Source organism: Vipera berus (assembly GCF_964194415.1).
Source record: "Vipera berus genome assembly, chromosome: 3".
In the NCBI taxonomy this organism is placed as follows: Eukaryota; Metazoa; Chordata; class Lepidosauria; order Squamata; family Viperidae; genus Vipera; species Vipera berus.
Genome location: NC_138204.1, coordinates 206,480,938 through 206,496,796, shown reverse-complemented (window position 1 = coordinate 206,496,796; position 15,859 = coordinate 206,480,938). Strand labels below are relative to the sequence as shown.

Sequence of the window (15,859 nt, the reverse complement as noted above, 5' to 3'; positions counted from 1 at the left end):
ACTCATGGACTTCAACTCCCAGAATTCCTGAGCCAGCCATGCTGAAGGGAAAGGGAGAGGTTTCCAAGCTGAGCCATGCTGGCTCAAGAATTCTGGGAGTTGAAGTCCACAAGTCATAAAAGAGCCAAGGTTGCCTACCCTTGTAGATCAAGAAATCTATTGTTAATTTAAATATAGTCCTTCATTTAAGAGCTTTGGTATTAGGAGTTTTCCTTGTTATTACCTCACATAACACTTAGTAGTAGTTATTGTAGCCAGACGTTCACTCCCAGCCCATACAAGACAGTCTCCAGGGAAATTTACCATTTGAAAATAAGTTTTGATATTTAGATGTGTTCCCTTATATAAATGAAATTCAAAATTTAGAAGGTTTGCCATTCTGCTGTCACTCAATGAACATCATTGGGAGCAAATAGCTTTCGTGGTTTTGAGTGATGGTCTGGCTTAAAACAGAGAGTGTAAATTGAAGCCTTAAATCACGTTTACAACTTTTGAGCCAAAGTTGCTTCAAAGAGGATAGAAATAGCAAGGAAAAATTCCAATCTGATTAATTCTGATTTAATGATCAGCCTTGAGCAAATATCGCCCCCTTGTGTTCTGTCTGTTTTCCAAAGCATTCCAGCTGCGTCTCTGAAAAGTGAGGCTGAATTTGGTACAGGCAGTCCTTGACTTACAGAAGTTCATTTAGGGACCGTTCAAAGTTACGACAGCACTGAAAAATATGACTTGTGAACGTTTTTCGCAGTTACGGCCTTTGCAGCATCCCCAGGGTCACGTGATCAAAATTCGGATGCTTGGCAACTGGTTCATATTTAGGACCATTGCTGTGTCCCGGGGTCATGTGATCCCCTTTTGTGACCTTCTGACAAGCAAAGTCAATGGGGAATCCAGATTTACTTAACAAACAAGTTACTAAGTTACTAACTGCAGTGGTTCACTTAACAACTGGGACAAGAAAGGTTGGAAAAGGGGGCAAGAGTCACTTTACAAATGTCTCGCTTAACAACATAAATTTTGGGCTCAATTTTGGTTGTAAGTCAAGGACGACCTGTATTCAAGAACAAGCTGTCATTAGTAGTGATTGTGGAATACTTTTTCTAATGGATGGAAATAGTTTCTTCTCAGCTGCAAAATTATCTCCATCCATGTTTGGCCAAATTAATATGGTTTTTTTTTTGTAAAGTAATAGAGAAAGAAATAGTTTTTCTGGAAGGCTTAAAAGAGACTTATTTTTTTTTCTTTACCAGCGTTGTGTTAGAACGTATTTTTTAAAAATCATTAATAACCAAGCTCATTTTGATTTAAAAGCTAAGCTAATGATGGCTGTTTTTCTTTATGATTATTTCTGTTTCCATTTTTTATGCTTAGTGTAGCCTTTAGATTACTGTAATCAAGTAACGGAAAGCAACATTAGTGTAATGATGAAGGCACCAGGCTAGATACCAGGAGACTGTGAGTTCTAGTCCCGCCTTAGCCATGAAAGCCAGGTTGTTAATTTTGGACCAATCGCCAGAAGACTGAGAGTTCTAGTCCCGCCGTAGGCTTGAAAGCCAGCTGGGTGACTTGGGGCCAATCACCAGGAGACTGTGAGTTCTAGTCCCATCTTAGGCACAAAGCCAGCTGGGTGACTTTGGGCCAGTCTGTCTCCCTCAGTCCTAGTAAGGAGGCAATGGCAAACCACTTCTGGAAAAACTTCCCAAGAAAACTACAGGAACCTGTTCAAGCAATCCTTAAGAATCAGACATAATGAAACAGAAGAAAAGAAAATTAATATGCCTCCTGACATCTCATGAAAAAAAATCAATTCTTCCAAACCTTCTAACATTTCTCAGGAATGAGTTACAGATAAGATGAAATTGTTTATTTCTGTTAATGCACCCTTAGCCCACCAAGGACTATTGGTGCAAATGAAAAGGTCAATACATTTGGTAATGGACAAGGGAAAAAAATACAACATCAGTGCGATAGTGACCTTTAAGTTAAAAATATAATGAAACAGACATTAAATAAACTGAAATTGTGTTTTTCTTATGTTTAAGTCAAACAGGCAACCTGCTAAATTAAATCTGCTGACATGCCAAGTGAAACCAAATGCTGAAGACAAGAAATCATTTGACCTGATATCACGTATGTCTTTCAAGTTAATTACTTGGGTTTTAGGTTGTTTAGGATTGGGGGTTATCTTGAACAGTTGTTGGAGGATGTACATGTCAAGCCTTGGTTGGAAGCCAAGAGATTCAGGCAGTTCAAATGAGTATAAAGATTTATTGCAAGCTTAAGCTATCTACAATAATCTGGCCAACTAATGGACAAGGGAAATGAGCAGGAGATAAGAAGGAATTCAAGGTGGGCTGGACTTAGATCTCTTGTGGGCATGCAGGGACTCATGATTTATGACACGTTTGACCCTTCCCTCAGGCTTCGCCTATAGTACATTGATTTAGAAGAGGACTGGGTAATTTACAGCCTGTGGGCCATATCTGGCCTATGGGCAGTCCAAGTCTGACCTTCAATGGTGAGAGTGGGACGGCGGCAGTGGCAGAGGGCAGGGTGGTGGTGCAGTGGCGGCATTGGGGGGTGGTACAAAGGCAGCAGAGGGGGCGTTGTCAGCTCTCCATAACAGTTCCAGTTTCTCATGTGGCGCCTTGGGAAAATTAATTGCCCACCCTTGATTTAGTACTATTCCTGTCTGGATATTTTTGTAAGAGAAAGTTAGCTCTTTTTTTTTTAATGTGAACAAAATGTTTCCTATTGAAAATAGAATCTCTGAAGGTTCCCTGACTCATTTCAGCATATGTCCTTAGTTACTAAACGTTGGCTTTTAAGTCTTTAAATATTTTTTTTCTCTAGGAATGCAATTAATGTGTTCATTGTTTTGAAGATTTGCATGTTTATGTTCCAGATAACAGAACATACCACTTTCAGGCAGAGGATGAACAAGATTATGTCGCGTAAGAACATTTTCCTTCCTGGAGTTATTAGCAAAGTTCATTTTTGTCCAGTTAATAAACAAGATTAATGTTGCCTGCTAAAATGGCTGTATACAGGTAGTCCTCAACTTACGACTGCAATTGAGCCCAAAAATTATGTTGCTAAGTGAGACGTTTATTAAGTGAGTTTTGCCCAATTTTATGACCTTTCTTGCCACAGTTGTTAAGTGAATCATTGCAGTTGTTCACTTAGTGACAAAAGTTGTTAAGTGAATCTGGCTTGCCCATTGACTTTGCTGGTCAGAAGCTCGCAAAAGGTGACGACTTGACCCCAGGACAGTCTAACCGTTGTAACTATGAGTCAGTTGCCAAGTGGCTGAATTTTGATCGCGTGACCCTGGGGATGCTGTTCAAAGTTACAGGCACTGAAAAAAAGTGACTTATGACCATTTTTCACACCTATGACAGCTGCAGCATCCCTGTGCTCACATGATCAAAATTCAAACGTTTGCCAACTGATTCATATGTATGACAGTCACAGTGTCCCAGGAGGTCCTGTGATCATCTTTTGTGACCTCCTGACAAGCAATGTCAATGGGGGAAGCCAGATTCATTTGACAATTGTGTTACTAACCTAAGATCTGCAGTGATGCACATAACAACTGTGGCAAAGAAGGTCATAAAATGGGACAAAACTCACTTAGCAACAGAAATGTGGGGCTCAGTTGTGGTCATAAGTCGAGGACTACCTGTGTTGTGTCATGTCTTTCAAACTTTCTGGTTTCACCTCTTTCAAAGTTTGAAAGAGATGGGACAAAATAAGAATACGGGACAGTTTTCACATTTTGTTCTTGATGTATTTCTTTTATAGTTTCTTATGTAGAGTAATTGATGTTGTTATCATTTCTGTTTTATTTTAGGTGGATATCAGTACTGACCAACAGCAAAGAAGAAGCTTTGAATATGGCTTTCCGTGGAGAACAGAGCACAGGGGAGAACAGCCTAGAAGATCTTACAAAAGCCATCATTGATGACATTCAGAGATTGGCTGGAAATGATGTCTGTTGTGACTGTGGATCACCAGGTACTTGGGTGTAGATTAACAATAACTTTTTTGGGAAATTTATTTATTTATTGCAGAATCCAATCTGAGCCAGTCACTGGGACCAGAAGTTTAATCTTCCAAGCTGGAGCCCATCCTCAGGGAACTTCTCTCTCTGCGGAATGTGTGCTTTGGGCTATTCCGTTGTGTCTGGATTTTTCTTCGTTGATTGGGGTGTTGATGTCTGGCTATTAAGTCATTGGCTGTTGTTTCCTTGGGCTCCTAAGTAGCTGATAAGGTGGTGGTAAATCAGCATTCCTGCTGACTGACAAGGGGCCTGTTTCCCAGGCTTCAATCACTTCCCTGGCTGTTTTTGTGCCTGCTCGTCCAACAATCTTAGTAGCTGAGAAATTGAATGTGTGTCCTTATTCACTGCAGTGTGAGGCTACCAATTAGTTCAGGTCTTCTCATCTGACCGCTCGCTTGTGTTCTTGCAATCTGGTGGTTAGCTTCCTTCCCATCTGTCCTACATAGTCACAGGGGCAATCCATGCAGGGAATCTGGTAGATTACATGAGAAGCATCTTCCACCTCCAAGCAATGTTTGCATTGTATGATTTGTCCTCATATGGTAGCCTCTGGGTGGTGTGCGATGCCCACTTGCAGATCTTGGAAGCTGTATTCTGCTGCTTCCAAAATGTTTTTTTATGTATGGCAGGATCTTAGGAACCATACAGTTTCTTTCTATTTATTAATATATATATATATATGGGTGCCCAACTCACACACAGATGACTCCTGGAAGTTTGTACCTAAGACATATTTGATATACAGTCTAAAGTATAACAAAACTTTATCAAAAAGCATCAGGTTTTTCTGATTACAGTAAACTAAGGGTAATCCTCAACTTACAACCATTTGTTTAGTGATTGTTCGAAGCTGTAACAGCAATGAAAAAAGTGACTTATGACCGTTTTTCACATTTATGACCACTGCAGCATCCCCATGGTCACGTGATCAAAATTCATAACGCTTGGCAAATGGCTCATATTTATGACAGCTGCAGTGTGCTGGGGGGGGTGTGTCACGTGATTCACTTTTGTGACCTCCTGACAAGCAAAGTCGATGGGGAAGGCCAGATTCACTTTACGACCATGTTACCAGTTTAACAACTGCAGTGATTCACTTAACTATAGCAAGAAAGGTCTTAAAACGGGGCAAAACTTTCTTAACTATCTCGCTTAGCAGTGAAAATTTTGGTCTCAATTGTCATAGGCCTAAGCCAAGGGTATGTAACCTTGGCTCTTTTATGACTCGTGGACTTCAACTCCCAGAATTCCTGAGCCAGCCATGCTGAGGGAAAAGGGAGAGGTTTCCAAGCTGAGCCATGCTGGCTCAGGAATTCTGGGAGTTGAAGTCCACAAGTCATAAAAGAGCCAAGGTTGCCTATCCCTGGGCTAGGACAATCTGTACCCAAACTTGTTCTTATTGAAAGATTTTTTTTAACGTTTTTCTTCTCTGTTTTTTATTTTCTTTAGATCCAACCTGGATTTCTACTAACCTGGGCATTTTAACCTGTATAGAATGTTCTGGAATACACAGAGAAATGGGTGTTCATATTTCTCGTATCCAATCTTTAGAATTGGACAAATTAGGAACATCTGAACTCTTGGTAATTAATTACCTGCTGTAATTTTAAGGAAAAAATGGATAGACCAGTATTTATGTTCCACCTTTATTATTTTTATAAGTAACTTAAGGCATCAAACATAACTTTCCTCCTCTTATTTTCCCCACAACAACAACCCTGTGAGGTGGGTTGGGCTGAGATAGAGTGACCGGACCAAAGTCACCCAGCTGGCTTTTATGCCTAATGCAAGGCTAGAACTCCACAATTTCCTGGTTTCTAGCCTGATGTCTTAACTACTAGACCAGGGGTGTCCAACCCTGGTAATTTTAACTCCCAGAATTCCTCATCTAGCATAGCTGGCTGGAGAATTCTGGGAGTTGAAGTCCACATAAATTTGCCAAGATATCCCTGCACTAGATGAAACTGTCTCTTCCACTAGACCAGGGGTCCCCAACCCCAGGTCCGTGGACCGGCACTGGGCCGAGGCATGCCAAGAAACGGTCCTTACAAACGAGCAAAGCCCCATCCACAGGATGCAGGCAGCACACAAAATCACGCACCCTGCGGTCCGCGGAAAAAACCTCTCTCCATGGAACCGGTTCCTGGTGCCCCAAAGGTTGGGGACCTCTGATCTAGACCAAACTGACTATGCATTGATAATCCTTCAGAAATCTACGTTCAATCTGGAGTTGAGGCTGGAAGCAATTTGAGGTGTTCCAGGGGATTCTGGTCCTGAGACAGATTGGTTTTGTCTGCCACAGCATATCCAGGATATCTGGAGTCTCTTCCTACTCAGAATAGTTACCTCCAGAAACTGAGATGGTGTGGTTTGGAAGAGGTTGGGCATTCTTGGGAAGTTTAGCATTGCCACGAGATTCAGAATGCTCAAATCAGGAATGGGTTCGAGGAAAGCCTACTAAGTTGAATCCAGACAAGACTAATGTGTTATTGGTAAACATGAAACTAGACACAGGGACTGAGGTTAATTCTGTTTTGGTTGGGGTTGCATTCCTCTTTGCCAGGGGTCTCCCAACTTTGCCCTTTTATGACTTGTAGACTTCAACTCCCAGAATTCCTCAAGTCATAAAAGGGCCAAGTTTGAAGACCCCTGATATAGACTATTGAGTCTTGCATTTGGTTTTCACTCTCAGTATTTATAAAACTGTGTTGAAGGACAGCTTTTAAATATCAGATAGGTTTAAACTATATTGTGGTTGCAAAGTCTTAGATGAATGTCATCTGTTTAATTGCATGCTTTTTTGTTTCTTTGTTTCATTCTTAGCTGGCCAAGAATATAGGAAATAATAGTTTTAATGAAATTATGGAGGGAAACTTACCGACTCCGTCTCCAAAACCTACTCCATCAAGTGATATGTAAGTAACAAAAAAAGTGCAGTTTACAGCTCACAAACACCTATGAGACTTGTGCAAATTATTGAACACTTCATTTGCAAACAACATGTTCCTCTGATGCTTTTCTGAAAGCTGCAAAGTTGGAGGGAAGAGGCTGCTTCAGGACCCTTTTGTAGGTTTCTCTGGCTTGTAAGCCGCCCTGAGTCTTCGGAGAAGGGCGGGATATAAATGGAATTAAAATAAAAAATAAAAAAATACTTTTTTGTTTATATGATTTCTATAGCTACTCATCTCAAGTTACTCTGGGTTGTGTACTTAACAAAGCATAAAAACAAAGACAGTTCTTATTATTTATTTATCAAATTTATCTGAGCGGGGTACATCATGAAAACAAAGACAATTTTTAGTTATCAAATTTATTTACTGCATATCTCACGGTTCAGGCAATTAAAACTATTAAAACAGTTAAAAATAATTATATATCATATCCAGTAAAAACATAGCTATGGATGTTAATACAGCCAGGAAATGGGGGCCCTTAATACATTCGGGGCCACAGACCCAGGCATACAGCTAAGTCTTCACAGCCTTGCGTGAATTTTATCCTGGGATCCGTGGTGGTGCAATGGTTAGAATGCAGTGTTACAGGCTAACTCGATTCTCACCTGCTCAAGGCTGCCTCAGCCTTCCATCCTTCCAAGGTTGGTAAAATGAGGGCCCAGATTGTTGGGGGGGTGGCAACACGCTGACTCTGTAAACTACTTAGAGAGGGCTCTAAAGCACTGCGAAGTGGTATATAAGTCTAAGTGCAATCACTATTGCTACTGTTATCTGAAGGGAGCAATGGCAGAGAAAGCATGTCTCCTGATTTTTGCCACCTGACATTCCTTGGCTGATGGGATCCACAGCATGCCCATCCTGCCTGCCTGAATTGGATGGGTAGAAACAACTGGAAGAAGATGGTCCTGCAATTCACCCAGGTCCAAGTTGTGAAGGGCTTTGCAGATGATAACCAGCACTTTGAATTGCATTCCGAAGCACATTGGCAAGCCATTCAATCCAAGGAAGCAATGATGTGTCAAACACCTAACACTCTTTATTCCCATTCAGCTTCATTCTGCACTACAGATTTCTGAATGCTCTTCAAGGGTAGCCCCATGTAGAGTGCTTTGCAGTAGTCCAGACAAGAGGTCACGAGTGACTGTGAGCTGTTGCCGTGTGTAGATACTCAGAAACCACTGCTGCCGCAAAAGCTGAAAAAGGAAGTTGCTGGTTTTCCACACATCCCATCTGAAGCATCTCTCTAGCAGACCATTATGGATTATGGAGACTAGATGAATAAAGATGACTTAATGTTAAGGGTCGACCTGAAATGTAACTTTGAATCAGATCATTTCTGTAAAAGCAGTCTGGTTAACATTTTTTGCTTTGTTTTTTTTTCAGGACTGCCCGTAAAGAATTTATTACTGCTAAATATGTAGATCATAAATTCTCCAGAAAGACCTGTGCATCGACAGCAGCTAAGCTGAATGAACTACTAGAGGCTGTTAGATCCAGGGATTTACTTGCACTAATTCAAGTTTATGCAGAAGGAGTTGAACTCATGGAACCATTGTTAGAGCCTGGACAGGTGAGATCTCAGATTAGGGATCTGAATTTGCATACATTTAAGAGACACGTGTACGCGGGGAAAAAGCATAATAATAATAATAATAATAATAATAATAATAATAATAATAATAATAATAATAATAATAATAATAATAATAATAATAATAAGAAGAAGAAGAAGAAGAAGAAGAAGAAGAAGAAGAAGAAGAAGAAGAAGAAGAAGAAGAAGAAGAAGAAGAAGAAGAAGAAGAAGAAGAAGAAGTAGTTGGAAGGGACCTTGGAGGTGATCTAGTCCAACCCTCTGCTCAGGCAGGAATGAGGATTGCATCATAGTCATGATATTTGTAGCAATGCACATACCTCTCTATGTTTGTATGTGTATGTTGTGATTCCGTGCTAGCCAGTGGACCCGGAATCAGAGGAGGAGGAGGGGCTTGGAGAGCCATCAGAGTCAGAGGAAGGCTCTAATGAGCTCCAGGACTTACAATCTGATGAAGAGCCTGGCCCCTCTACTCGTGCTCAGCTGTGCTGGGAAGCTGAGTCAGACTCTGAGGACTCACAGCTGGAAGACATCATAGACGCTCGTAATCGCCGAAAGGCAACAAGAGCAGGACAGAGGGAGGCAATGGGGTGACTCCAAGGGAGGAGGAGAAGGCATTGAGAAGCCACTCCTTGGGGCTGCATAATAAAAAGGGAAGGTGTGGGTGGTGCTGGTTACTGAAGGCAACCGTTTGCAAAGGACTCATGTTTCATGGGATCCTGTTCTGATTGCCTTGCCTGTGAACAATTCTCCGTTTGAATCGTGTTTTGTTTGTCTTTGCTTTTGGGACATTTTGCAGGTCTGTAAATAATATTAAAAGGGGTTTGTTTTTCCTGCATTTCCAGCCTACTTGTTGGAAGAGGGGTTGGTCCTTGTGAGCTAACAAAGACTCACAAAGGCTGGGACAGAACAGTGTATATGTGTAGAAGCGTGTATTGAAATAGATCTATAATTAACTTTTTTTGTTTTAACCAAACACTTCTAAGTAGCCCATTCCTCCTGCCTTAAGCTTGGCTCCTGATATATCCAACTATTACTTCGACCTAAGAAAGTAAACAATTGCATATTCTTCCCGGTAGTCATCAACTTATGACCATAATGGAGCTGGGATTCCCATCATATGTCATGATGGCCACTTGGCAACCTGTGCACTTTACAGCCAGCTGCAGCCGTTCTGCAGTCAGATGACCACAATTTCTGTCATATTTTGGCTGGTTTCCAGTAAAAATCACTAAACAAATGGTTATAAGTCAAAGACTACCTGTACCGTAGACATATATGGTGGGTGAGAGTGATCATTTGCACCTTACCGAACACTTCTTTGGAAGATTTCCTGTCAGAACAATTAATCAGTGGAACGGCTTTTGCCTCCAGAAGTTGTGAGTGCTCCAACACTGGAGGTTTTAAGAAGAGATTGCACGGCCATATGTCTGGGATGGTATATCTTGGAATGCCTGTGCGGGGGATTGGACTAGAAGACCTCCAAGGTCCCTTCCAACTCTGTGGTTCTGTTAGGGCAGGGGTGTCAAACTGCCAGCCCGCGGACCGGACGTGCGAAACCACGCCCACCCTATTGCCGGCAATGGAGAAAAAGCTCCGATATGTCACGCGACATGTCTGTGTTAGGACATAAATAAGCCAGAGTTGTTAATTTTCACCTTTTCTTTCTGCCTTTAGGAGCCAGGGGAAACCGCTCTTCATTTAGCAATCCGGACTGCTGATCACTCCTCTCTCCATCTGGTTGACTTCCTTGTACAAAACTGGTAACCGCTCTTTGTTTTTATTGTGGTATAAATTACTCTCTCCCTGACTTTCACAGTGTAATCGCATGCATATAGTAACTCAGGCACACGCTCTCCTCTCCGCCTGTGGTGGGGAGGAGCCCCCAGTCGCTTGGCCTTCCGTAAAGGTGTAAAAATATGGGTCTGTGCCCTTGCTTGGGCACCCAGACAAGTACACAACCCTGGGGCTGTTTAGCCCCCCTAAAAGCCCTCCCCGCCCACCTCTCAATTTCTAACATTCTTGCCTTTTTAAAGTTTTACACGCTGTTTTTTTTATGCTTTCAGTATCTTATTGTAGATCTTCCCTCTGTGAAGGGGATGGGCAGTTCTTAAATATGGTTGATGGCTAACATAGTCATTGCGGTTCACGTATATTTTACACTTTTTACAGAATAAAATGAATTCGCGAATACGTGCTGCATGTCGATCCACAATTAGGCATGGAAGCTAATATAGGGATTTTTTTTTCTTTATTTTTTAGTGGAAACCTGGATAAGCAAACAGCATTGGGGAATACAGTTCTGCATTATTGCAGTATATATAACAAACCAGAATGTTTGAAGTTGGCTTTGAAGGGGAAGCCGACTTTGCATCTAGGTAAGTTCTCTCCACTATTAGTCAATAAAGCGTACTAGAAGTATATATTCACAGACACAGACACAAACACGTGTGTGTGTGTGTGTGTGTGTGTGTGTGTATGTATGTGTGTGTGTGTCTGTGTGTGTGTGATATATATATGTATGTATGTGTATATGTATGTATTTGTTGTTGTTAGTTGCGAAGTCGTGTCCGACCCATCGCGACCCTATGGACAATGTTCCTCCAGACCTTCCTGTCCTCTACCATCTTCTGGAGTCCATTTAAGCTCAATATGTATGTATATATACACTATAATCATGGTGGCGAACCTATGCCACGTGTGCCACAGGTGGCACGCAGAGCCCTCTCTGTGGGTACACGTGCCATCGCCCCAGTCCTAGGCCTTCAGCTGGGTTTTATAAAACCTTTTCGCTTTAGGCCTCCGCCGGCGTGTGCAAAAAGAAAAAAAAAGTTCACTCAATCAATCAATATCAACATCTCACGGGGGAAAAAAATCTCGCAAAGTTGGAATTGATTGATTAAACTTTTTAGTCCCACCCAGTCTCCTGTTACCATCACAGCCACGCCCACCCGATGGGCTATGCCCACCCATTTGGCCACACCCGCCCAATGGGCCACGCCCACCCGGCACCTGATGATACATAAGTAGGTTTTGGGTTGCAGTTTGGGCACTCGGTCTCTAAAAGGTTTGCCATCACTGCACTATAAAATAGGCACAGTTGACTGGAAGTAATTACCAGTATTTCTCTAGTTATTACCCTAAAAAGCTTTTCCTGAAGTGCAGTCTCCTGACGATTCTTTATTTGCATTTTGTTCATATTTCAGCTAGGCCTTTGATGATTTACCTCAGCGGTCCCTGCTTTTGATGTTAACTTGTTAAAATAAGATGCCATTGATCAAACGGTTGAATAATGTACAGTTCTCAAGTGTTGCCCAACATTCATAAATGAAATATAACATGGAGGGGCCATAATTTGTAATTCTTGATTCCCGTATCTGGTTTTTTGCACCGGTAACCAAGGAACTCAGATTGTGCCTGCTTGCCATTAGATCGCTCCATTGCTCACATGGGCAAAAAGCAAAGCATTATTTTCATTCTGCAGTTTGCCAACATCAAAAAAATCCTATACGTGGCACACACATAAATTTCCATTTGTTCTAATTGCAGGAAGTCCTCAACTTATGACCACAATTCAGCCCAGACTTATGGTTGTAAGTTGTGACGGTCATTGAGTGGGGTACCCATGTGATCGCTTTGCCCACAATCCCTGTTGGACCTGTTGCATAGTCTAGTGGCCTCATGGGTTGTTAAGCGAAGCATGGGGTGTGCACAGGAGTGGGGGAGGCCCTTGGAAGCTGGACACAGGCCCCAGCCTGCACTGCAGCACCTCCCCATCTCACATGATCTCCTCCCCGCCATGAGGCACTACATGCTCCAATGCCTGTCGCGCTGGGTCTCATACACTTCGGCCTCTCCCCTCCTGGTCATGCCCCAGTTCACTTACCTTTCTGGAAGTCATCCCAACGCTGCTTTTTTTAAAGAGTCAACTGGACTTTCTTGTTTTTTCTTTGAAGACGTTTCGCTTCTCGTCCAAGAAGCTTCTTTAGCTCTGACTGGACGGTGGGGGAATGGAAGGATTTTTATTCCTTGCAGACAGCTGGTCATTTGCATTCTTTTCGAATGCCCAAAAGAAGACTGAAAATAGTGCAAATGACCAGCTGTCTGCAAGGAATATAAATCCTTCCATTCTGCACCGTCCAGTCAGAGCTGAAGAAGCTTCTTGGATGAGAAGTGAAATGTCTTCAAAGAAAAAAACAAGAAAGTCCAATTGCTTCGTGAAAAAAACGTCTTCGGGACAGCCATGACCTGGATGACTGTGAATCTCCATAAACTTTCTGGAGATCACTTCAGGAAAGAAGAAGCAACCAATTCACTGTGACTCCTTCCTATAGTTTTATGTATACTTTACTTATTTGGCCAAGTGTCATTAGACACAGAAGGAATTAACCTCCAGTACAGAAGCACTCAGTGTACTTGTAAAACAACAGATAATAATAATATTTATTATGTTGTTGTTGTTAGCTGCAAAGTCATGTCCGACCCATCGCAACCCCATGGACAACGTTCCTCCAGGCCTTCCTGTCCTCTACCAACTTCTGGAGTCCATTTAGGCTCATGCCTCCTGCTTCAGTGACTCCATCCAGCCACCTCATTCTCTGTCGCCCCTTTCTTCTCTTGCCCTCAATCTTTCCCAGCATTAGGCTCTTCTCCAGTGAGTCCTTCCTTCTCATTAGGTGGCCAAAGTATTTGAGTTTCAGCTTCAGGATCTCGCCTTCTAAAGAGCAGTCAGGGTTGATATTTATTATAGGAGGTTAGGATCCTTGGAACAGTCTTTATCAGAAATTGGGGGAATGTTAAAATGTACTAGCATCTTCTACATTTTAAATGTCATTCAGTGGGAAGCTTGTAGGTTGCAAAGCAAAACACCGCTTTCAAAAATATTTTCTTTAAGTAATAGGTAGTCCTTGATTTTGGCAGTCCTCGATTTACGACCACAACTGAGCCCAAAATTTATGTTGCTATTGAGAAATTTGTTAAGTGAGCCTTGCCCCGTTTCACAAATTTTCTTGACACAGTTGTAACACAAATCTGGCTTCCCCATTGACTTTGCTTGTCTGAAGTTTGGAAAAGGTGATCACATGACCCCAGGACACTGCAACCGTCATAAATGTGAGTCAGTTGTCAAGCATCCGAATGTAAATCTCATGGGGATGTTGCAGCGGTCGTAAGTGTGAAAAATGGTGATAAGGCACTTTTTTTTTAGTGCCGTTGTAACTTTGAACTGTCATAAATTGAAGACTTACTTGTATAACTAAACTCAGATACCTTTCTTCTCTATAACAACCGTTTGATTTTCTTTGCCTCTTTTCTTTTAACGGTTAATGAATGTTTAACTTCATGGCAATATTTGGAGGTTTAATTTTATCCCGACACTTTGCAGTAAATCAAGCTGGAGAAACGGCCCTGGACACAGCGAAGAGACTGAAAGCTATCCAGTGTGAAGATTTGGTAAGAAAATCATGCTTTTTTTACAATTAGAAGATGGGAAGGGAAAATTTGCCTGAAATTTTTTCTTTTTCTTGTCTTTCCTTTTTTCTTTTTGCAAGTGTAGAATGGGATGAATCGGCTACAGACAGAGATGCCAGGCTGACATTCTGCTCTTTTTCAGCCTTTCTCTATTTCCCCCTAGCAAAAACAAGAATTCCTCATATCAAAGCATGAACTGTTGCGTGAGAAAGTTTATCGTGCTGTATTTCTTAATTTCTTTTATAATCACAAAGGATTTTCAATAAGTCAGACAGAGCCGTGCGTTTCAGGAGAGTACAAAAGGTCTTGGCTGAGGAAAGAATGTGCTCTTCACAAACACAAAGGATGACACTTCAGAATTACATGTATTTCAGCTTTCCCAGGCCAAAGTGGGGAAACTTAATCCACACGTCCACGTCGAATACGAGTGGAATCTTCGGCAGGAAGAAATGGATGAAAGTGACGATGATCTGGATGACAAGGTAAAGAAGAATTGGGGGATTACAGGTAGTCCTCGCCTTACAACAGCTCATTTAGTGACCCTTCGAAGTTGCAACGGCACTGAAAAAAAGTAACTTGTGACCATTTTTCAAACTTAGGACCGTTGCAGACTCCACGTGGTCACGTGATTAAAAATTTGGACACTTGGCAACTGACTCATATTTATGACGGTTGCAGTGTCCCGGCGTCCTGTGATCACTTTTTGCGACCTTCCAACAAGCAGAGTCAATGGGGAACCGAGATTCACTTAACAACCGTGTTACTAACTTAATAAGTGCAGTGATTCACTTAACGACTGTGTCAAGAAAGGTCGTAAAGTGGGGCAAAACTCACAACAACTATCTTGCTTAGCAGCAAAAAAAATGGGATCAATTGTGGCTGTAGGTCGAGGACTACCTGAGGAAGCGAATGGTTGATTTACAAAAAATGCATTTATTATATCCTGCTTTTCTATGCATAATTGTATAACATACAAATTTAACCAGTAGTTACCACATTCATGAAAGTAAATTGTTAATAGTCCATTAAATACTTTTTGCGGGGAGGAGGAGGAGGAATCAAACCTCTATTTTGTCCGACTTTTAATGATTCTGAGCAGTTCCAAGAAGGCTCCACACCCATTTGCACCACTCAGGTGACCTTGAGGACACAGATAAACCTTCAAGTGGCTCTAAAAGAATGTAAATTCTGTCTGCGAGGAGTATAAATCCTTCCATTCTGCACCATCCAGTCAGAGCTGAAGAAGCTTCTTGGATGAGAAGCGAAACATCTTCAAAAAAGAAAGTCCAGTTGCCTCCTGAAAAAGCACCTTTGGGGCAACCATGACCTGAATGACTGAGAATCTCCACAGACAGATTCTGAGCGATGTAGCTTCAAAGATACTGGAGTAGGATAGATCTTGATTCATTGCACGTGTTTTCGTGTGATGAATGCTAGTTAGCTCCTGAACAAAATACTAATCACCTATTTAGAGCTTCACTCAGTAATGGTTAGGAAACTGCCAGCCAGGTTGGAAGGAGGGAGTCAAGCAAGGGTCTAGCTTGGAGTCCTTGCACAGCTGCAAGCAGCATAAACTTAACATTCCCCAAGATCCTTGAAGCCTTATCTGGCCATTCCCAGGGGAAGGCAGACAGTCAGACGAGATTCTCGTGATATACAGTAGATGTTAGTAAAGTTACTGACTTATTCACAAGAAATTCTAGGTGATTGCACCTGGCAATAATAAAATAAAATAAAATAATAAAGAGCCTTGGTGGAGCAGTGGGCTAATGCCTCCTTAAGTAA

At 41.8% G+C, this 15,859-nt stretch overlaps 1 protein-coding gene across 3 annotated transcripts in view; it reads left to right on the top strand.

The window, feature by feature from the left end:
- ASAP1 (ArfGAP with SH3 domain, ankyrin repeat and PH domain 1) overlaps nt 1-15,859 on the top strand; it is a 107,198-nt gene that overhangs the window by 69,559 nt on the left and 21,780 nt on the right. For all 3 annotated transcript variants that reach the window (XM_081323303.1, XM_081323302.1, XM_081323301.1), the window contains exons 13-22: nt 2,040-2,127; nt 2,903-2,951; nt 3,851-4,014; nt 5,510-5,643; nt 6,884-6,975; nt 8,398-8,584; nt 10,283-10,368; nt 10,868-10,983; nt 13,989-14,056; nt 14,449-14,556. In XM_081323303.1, the coding sequence (XP_081179429.1) occupies nt 2,040-2,127; nt 2,903-2,951; nt 3,851-4,014; nt 5,510-5,643; nt 6,884-6,975; nt 8,398-8,584; nt 10,283-10,368; nt 10,868-10,983; nt 13,989-14,056; nt 14,449-14,556 (1,092 nt within the window). The remainder of the gene's footprint in view (nt 1-2,039; nt 2,128-2,902; nt 2,952-3,850; nt 4,015-5,509; nt 5,644-6,883; nt 6,976-8,397; nt 8,585-10,282; nt 10,369-10,867; nt 10,984-13,988; nt 14,057-14,448; nt 14,557-15,859) is intronic.